At 45.5% G+C, this 7813-nt stretch overlaps 1 protein-coding gene across 1 annotated transcript; it reads left to right on the forward strand.

Moving 5' to 3' along the window:
* Nucleotides 1-85: 85 nt before the first annotated feature.
* Nucleotides 86-7475, forward strand: LOC103617360 (toll-like receptor 2 type-2). Its single transcript, XM_017736870.1, has 3 exons — nucleotides 86-1335; nucleotides 4959-6799; nucleotides 6916-7475. The coding sequence occupies exons 2-3, from the start codon at nucleotides 4967-4969 to the stop codon at nucleotides 7432-7434; spliced, it is 2352 nt and encodes a 783-aa protein (XP_017592359.1). The 5' UTR covers nucleotides 86-1335; nucleotides 4959-4966; the 3' UTR covers nucleotides 7435-7475.
* The last annotated feature ends 338 nt before the right edge of the window (nucleotides 7476-7813 follow it).

A 7813-nucleotide genomic window follows, 5' to 3' on the forward strand; every position in this document is an offset into this window, starting at 1 on the left:
TGTCCATTTCTCCCTGGGCATACTTGGTTTTCTCTTCCTGATTGCCACCACTTTCCTTTCTACCTACCTGCAGAAAGAGTGAAAGCCTTCTATTTCTGGGGTGTGAGATTTTTGTTTCTAATGTGTGGGCTAGATGGTGTTGCAGACTGGCTCAGTTCTTGGTTTTGGTCTTCTACTTTGTAAAGCATATTTATGTAATCGCTGGGCCGTGCAACTCTTACAGCTCAACTTCTCTTCCTTTGTAGTTGGTGAAGAAAATTACAGGGCTAAGAGGCAGTTCATCTCTCTACTTCAGCGTGAGGTATTTCCTAGAATTACCATATTGCCCTTCACTGATTACAAAGGGAGTCTAGACAAGCAGGTAGATACAGATGCGTATATCGAGGTAGTCCGACACCGAGTGATTGGATTTCTTGTGTTTTAGAGGTTCTTATGGGAACCTGAAATTGTCTCTGAGGGGATTAAGTTAGGTGTGGTTTCTCTAACTCAACATTTTCCCTTTGCTTGTTTTGCTGGAGTTTAAGTACAGGAGAGTCTAGATCTTGATTAAATTTTAGCCGTGCAGTTATTTTGTGGAGAAATACTAAAGCCTTGGCATATGGGCTGACTGAGTACTTGAAAAATAGTCAAATTTGATTATATTGTCTGTTGCTATATTTTTTTATATATATATGTTAATATATATATTTATATGTGTATGTGCTTTTATAAATGTGTATATATTCACACTCCGGTGTGTATGTGTACATCTGTCTACACAAGATAATTTCTGTGGGTGCAACCTGCAAACACTACTTTCAGTTCTGTTTTCCTATTACAATGTTATCTCCGGGGCTAGTCCACAGTCTGCAACAAGGTGATTTTTCTGTTAACTCCCTTGGAGAAACACAGCTCATGGTCTAATCAAGGCTGAACTCCAGGCAGGTAATGAGTGAATCATCAGAGAGCAAACAATGAGCATTGAAAAAACAAATTAGGAGAAATGTGTGCCTAGAGGTTAAGAAGGGAAATAAGTCTTGCCCGTCATTATGAAGAGAGGGTCAAAGAGAGATGTGGGAGAAGCCTTAGTTCACACAGTAGACTCTTACCACAGACCCAGACTTTTGTGTGTTGGCACATTCGAAAGGACTGATAGTGTTCCTGCTCTTAGGCCAATCGGATCACCCAGTGGGAATTCCCCTGCTTGCACTGTCAAGGCTGAGCAGTGAAGTGGAAACGAAACAGCAGCGTGAGAGGAAGCTGGGAAAAGAAGGATCAGCAAGAGAGAGACAAAACACAGCATATGCAGGCACCAGAGCTGAAGGTGGCGTTTCTGGGAATTTTTTCAGCACAGAGGTGAGTTTTCAGGTAGGTGAAGGCTGGAGATGCAGGGAAGGACAGTGGAGCTGCAATGCCAGAGCAAGAAGCACACAGGGAGAGCCCTGGGAAGAGGCAACCTAATCTCTGCTACCAATCCTCCTCTGCATGGGGGATTGAGGGTGCTCAAGGCTGCTGTGCAGGAGTGCAGGGTGGGGAGGGATTTCTGACTGCCAGCAGAAGTAGAGCAGGAAGGCGCAATCACAGGCACCTGGCAAGGATGCACGGCAGGCAGGATGCAGAGCTGGGACATGCTGATGGGAGCAATATCCTTTGGGAAATGGGAGAGAGGAAAGCAGCAAATGAAAAAGGGACAAATTGGGTCAGACTGTGCCATTTCTGCTCAGTTTCCTTGTGGGAGGGTGCCTTGTATGTACTTTGTCCTATTTGTATGTTGTCCCACTTGGGTGTTAACACAGACTGCCCAGGGAAGTTTGGGCATGAAGGAGGGGTGCCTTAGTTTCAGGAATTCAGCCAGGAAAGAGCTCACTGAACAATGGCCTCAGGGCATCAGCTGCCTCCACACCTAACTCTGACCTGCTTGTGCTTCCAGCACATCCTCTGTGCTGGAAACAAGCAGAGGCATGTGTGTGTGTATGTGTGGATGTGCGTACGTGCTATTAAGGCACTGCTGGGGGCTGAGAACTAGGACATGGATAACCCACACACAGCCAGGTGGAGAGCAGTAGCTTTCCCCAGTCTGCTTGTGGTTTGACCTCTTCACCAACCAGTGGCTCTCCCTCTGCAGGCTCCATAGCACTGCTCAAATTTACCAGCCAGCATTTAGCTGGGTAGAGCTCCCCAAGCTAGAATCAATTTGCACACTATTGGCATGCTTTATTTTAGCACTTATAGTAACCTTCCCCATTTGTTAGCATTTATAGAACATCATTCTGTTGTCAGTCATGGTTTTGTTTAAGAATATGTGCATATTTCCTCAAATTCTTCTACTCATATGGGCCAGGGAAAATAACACTGAGCATGTCTGATGGCTTGGGCCCTTTTTCCATAACTCTGAAACATTTTGAACGCCTGGTTCATCACAGCACATTATGGTACAAGGGCATCTGTGCAAATTCATGTATTTTTAGTTGCATTTCAATTTAATTTTTTTAATGTGGATTTTTAATTTCCCAGCACAACAGGGAGAAGTGATTTCTTGACAGGGCAATGATATCATGGACTGGGGCTGTATGTCTGAGTGGGTGTGGAGAGGCCTGAAATGACCTTGTAAGTCAGGGTCTCAAGCAGAATCATTAGACAGAAATGGGAAGGGGAAGAGAATGGCTGAAAGTGAGTGAGGGTGGGAATGGGATTTCTCTGGGTGTCTGCTCAGATTACAGATGAGCAAAAAAACTGGAAGGGAAACGTCCCGAACCACCCAATGCAGTTCAGTCCTGCAGTCCCTGGATGGTATCAGGCTGGTAAGGTGGAGAGAGCCATTAGGCTCTTCTAGTATTTCCTGTGCAGTACCTGCCCAGTTCCCTTGTGTACTGTCAATTTTCCATCTATAAATAACCTGCCTATAGGCAGCTTTTGAGTGATTAGGTTGCCTGGTTGTATAATTTTCTAACAGTAAGTATTTTGGTGACAACTTTAAAAATACCACTTAAGTCCGTTGCTAGTGAAACTCGTGCTACTCCTGGCTTTACTCCTGTAGCCTGCTGCACTGTCTTATCCAGTTACTCTTGGGAGACCAAAAAGTCCTGTAAAAGAGCCTCAGCTGGACAGCAGATGAGTCTTAAGTACAGATCACAATTTTTTGTGTGGGATTCACATGGACAAATATCTAGGTATCTAAACTGTGATATGCCATTTTAAGGCAATGGGATCATTTCTCTTGGAGTCATCACATCTTAATCTGGGTGTCCAAGACACACGATATTAATTGCTCCTAAAAGATGTTCTTTCTCTCCATTGACTTTGGAGAGAGTCATGGTGGATGACCAGTTCAGCCGTGGGCACCTAAAGACAGGGAAGAGAACTTTGTCCTTCAAGATCCAAAGCTCTACATCAAAAACAGGCAGAGGTAAAAGGGAAGTAACAAAAGAGGTCAAAATGTTTATAGTCCTGCAGGTGGGAAGAGATGGAATGACTGAAAAAATTATCCATAACTTTTCCTCCCCTCCCCATATGCCCAAACCATCTCAGTCAATTCTGCCCCTTTTGGATAATCTTAAGCAGTTATGGCTAAAAATAATGCAACTGGAAGGGTGGAACTTCTCTGTATTAACTTGTATATGTGGGTCAGCTACTGTAAAACAAATCAGAATATGAATTCACAGTAGAGTAGATCTTCTGCACAGAATCTCAGTGGGATGACTGAGGGAGAAAGCAGTTCTCAAGGAGCCAGTCTAGCCCAATTAACCTGCTGGAGAGCTCAGAATGATTTTGAGAACTCACTGATTGGCCTCTTTGGGGATTGTTCACTCTTTCCGCCCACGGTAAGATACCTACTGAGGCAGGTGGGTTTTGTGTCACACTAGGGAAAAGAGCTCTCTCAGGCTTCAAAAATTGTTTTTCCACCTCCTCAGAAGGATAGAGGAACTAAAGGCATCTTGTTGGGAGTAGGATTGTTCACTCTTGTCACGCACGGTAAGATACCTACTGAGGCAGGTGGGTTTTGTGGCACACTAGGGAAAAGAGCTCTCTCAGGCTTCAAAAATTGTTTTTCCACCTCCTCAGAAGGATAGAGGAACTAAAGGCATCTTGTTGGGAGTAAGGACAAGTTGGATATTGCAGGAAGCTCTGTAATAGAAAAAAAGCCATTCCAAATCAGCATTATGAAAAGTGTGAGAGGCAAGTGAAGTGACACAGGATCCACATCTGTGTGGCTTCTCGTGATTCATTTCAGTCCAGCAGACCAGAAACAGGCTGTGGGACTGGAAAAAGCTATCTTGTCCAATCAGCTGATCTGATCTGAGCCCCTGGCTCTGCCCTGTGGCTTGGCTTGATCTTCTCTCTGCCACAGGTTCCCAAAAGAGAAAAGGAACTGACAGAGGAGAAGGATGTGGCAGTAAAAAGGAAGAGCTGAGGCAGTAGGCAACAATGGTCAGTTTTACAATCTTAAATTTCATTAGCAAGTATCAGACTGATGGCAACATGAGAGTCACCCTGGCAAGTGTTTGTTTCCCTGCTCACAGGACATTTACAATCAGAGTAGGAAAAGGCAGATAAAAGGAGGACTGGACTGAAACAAATGCATTCCTTTTCTCCCCATTGTCAGAACAGAGATTAGACATATGCTTGAAGTAAGTATTAAACCTGAATGTTAGTATCTACTGTAAGATGCTGACTCTTCTTGATGTAACCAGGATTTGAAACATGTACAGGAGACTCCCTGTAGCAAAAAATGAATATAATATTCACAGAATCTGAAGAAAAAGACCTGAGGTGGGATCAAAGTATGAAGGCTACTTAGTAAACAGGAAGAGGATCAGAGTAGTAACCAATCTATTTCAACTCTGAACTGTCTTAAAACCAAATATTTTAACAGTGCCTTCAACAAGACAGAACAGTAAAAGTTAGATTTATCCAAAATACACCTTCTCCAAAACAAGCTATGCATTTTATATTTGCTCTGACTGTATTTTATATTTTAGGCAATATAATGACTACACACACCTGGCGAGTGTTGGCCGTCTACATGATCTTAGCTGCAAACCTCTCCGAACAGCAAGCGCTGAAGCAGGCTTGTCCTTCATGTGGTACCAGTCAGCTTTGCAACTGCTCTTCCATGGGCTTGGACTTCGTTCCCCTGGGACTCACGGCCAAAATCACAGTATTAGACCTGGCCCACAACAGGATAAAGCACATCCGATCCCAGGACCTGCAGCAGGCTGTGAACCTGAGAGTCCTGCAGCTGCAGTCCAACAAAATCAGCTCCATAGATGAGGACTCGTTTCAGTCCCTGGCAAAACTGGAGCTCTTGGACTTATCAAATAACAGCTTGGCTCACGTGTCCCCTGTGTGGTTTGGGCACCTTTTTTCACTCCAGCACCTCCACCTGCAAGGCAATTCCTACAGAGACCTGGGGGAGAGCTCCCCTTTTTCTAGCCTGAGGAACCTGAGCTCTCTCCACCTGGGCAACCCGTGGTTCTCTGTGATAAGGCAAGGGAACTTTGAGGGCATTGAGCTTCTGCACAAGTTGTGGATTGATGGTAGCAATCTCAGTCAGTACGAGCAAGGAAGTTTGAAATCAATTAAGACGATAAATCACATGATCATAAACATAAGAAGTATTAATGTATTCTCAGACATTGTTAGGGATCTTCTGCACTCTGTCGCTTGGCTGGAAGTCAGAAGGATAGCATTCAGTATCGCTGCAGAAATGCAACTATTGAGAGTCATGTCTTCATCCTTTGCAAAGAAAATTTCTTTTAGGCAGACCTTATTAACAGATGCTACTGTGCCTGAGCTTGTCACCATTTTAGAAGACATGCCAAAACTAGTAGAACTGGAGCTGGTAGACTGTAGACTCTTGGGAACTGGACAATGGAAAATACAAATTCAAGCAAAGCAATCACAGACCCTTAGAGTTTTCACAATAGAGAAATTATCTATAGAAGAATTTTACTTGTTTACAGATCTTCAGGCTGTGGAAGGTCTAATATCTCTTTTTAGGAGAGTCACAGTTCAAAACACCAAGGTCTTTTTGGTACCATGCAGAATTTCCCAATGTCTTCTGTCATTAGAATATCTTGACCTTAGTGCAAATCTGCTTGGAGACCAGAGTTTAGAACATTCAGCTTGTCAGGGTGGTTGGCCATCCCTACAAACTCTAAATTTAAGTCGGAATTCACTGAGTGACTTAGAAATGACAAGTAAAAGCTTGTCTCATCTAGGAAACCTAATTGTTTTAGACATTAGCCAAAATAATTTTGGTGAGATTCCAGATGTGTGTGAATGGCCCAAAACCCTGAAGTATTTAAACCTCTCCAGCACTCAAATTCCTAAAGTAACAGCCTGCATTCCTCGATCGCTGGAAGTTTTGGATGTTAGTGCAAACAACCTGAAGGAGTTTGGACTGCAGCTCCCATCTCTGAAAGAGCTGTACCTCACAAAAAACCAGCTGAAGGCCCTGCCTGGTGCCGCACCCATTCCAAACTTAGTGGCCTTGTCTGTCAGAAGAAACAAGCTGAACAGTTTCTCCAAAGAGGAGTTTGAGTCCTTCAAGAGAATGGAGCTGCTGGATGCCAGTGACAACAACTTCATCTGCTCCTGTGAGTTCCTCTCCTTCATCCACCACGAGGCCAGGATAGCCCAGGTGCTGGTGGGGTGGCCGGACGAGTACGTGTGTGACTCTCCGCTGGCAGTGAGAGGAGCGCAGGTTGGCGCCGTGCACCTGTCCCTGATGGAGTGCCACAGGTCCCTGGTGGTGTCGTTGATCTGCGTCCTGGTGTTCCTGGTCATCCTGCTGCTGGTGGCCGTCGGCTACAAGTACCACGTGGTCTGGTACATGCGGATGACGTGGGCATGGCTGCAAGCCAAGCGGAAGCCCAAGCGAGCCCCGCCCAAGGACGTCTGCTACGACGCTTGGGGGCCGCCGGCTACAAGTACCACGTGGTCTGGTACATGCGGATGACGTGGGCATGGCTGCAAGCCAAGCGGAAGCCCAAGCGAGCCCCGCCCAAGGACGTCTGCTACGACGCTTTTGTCTCCTACAGCGAGAACGACTCCGACTGGGTGGAGAACACCATGGTGCAGGAGCTGGAGCAGGCCTGCCCTCCCTTTCGGCTCTGCCTGCACAAGCGGGACTTTGTGCCCGGGAAGTGGATTGTGGACAACATCATCGACTCCATTGAGAAGAGCCGCAAAACGCTCTTTGTGCTGTCCGAGCACTTTGTGCAGAGCGAGTGGTGCAAATACGAGCTGGACTTCTCGCATTTCCGCCTCTTTGATGAGAACAACGACGCGGCGATTCTCATCCTCCTGGAGCCCATCCAGAGCAAAGCCATTCCCAAGAGGTTCTGCAAGCTGCGGAAGATCATGAACACAAAGACCTACCTGGAGTGGCCTGCTGGTGAAGAGCAGCAGGAGATGTTTTGGTTTAATTTGAAAATAGCTCTAAGATCTTAGGCAGGGATGTTAAAGAATAAATATGTAGTGAATGTACTCTGGATTTGTTTCACTTGCCTGTTTTTCCCATCACTTATCTGCATCTCAAGAACACAGCACTGGGCTACTGCAAATTCTAATGCTATGATTTTTGTAGCCATCATTCTGAATAGTTGTACAGGTTTGGGCTGGAATAGAATTAATTTTCTTTATAGTTCCTTCTATGGTGCTGTGGTTTGCATTTGTGCCCAAAACAGTCTCCATAACACAGGGGCTTTTTAGTTAGTGCTCATCAGTGCTTGCACAACATCAAGGTCTTTCCTGTTCTCATGCCGTCCTGCCAGCGAGCAGGCAGGGGCTGCATCATAATATGGGAGGGGACACAGCTAGGACAGCTGAT

Source organism: Corvus brachyrhynchos, unplaced genomic scaffold (assembly GCF_000691975.1).
Source record: "Corvus brachyrhynchos isolate BGI_N302 unplaced genomic scaffold, ASM69197v1 scaffold175, whole genome shotgun sequence".
Taxonomy (NCBI): domain Eukaryota; kingdom Metazoa; phylum Chordata; class Aves; order Passeriformes; family Corvidae; genus Corvus; species Corvus brachyrhynchos.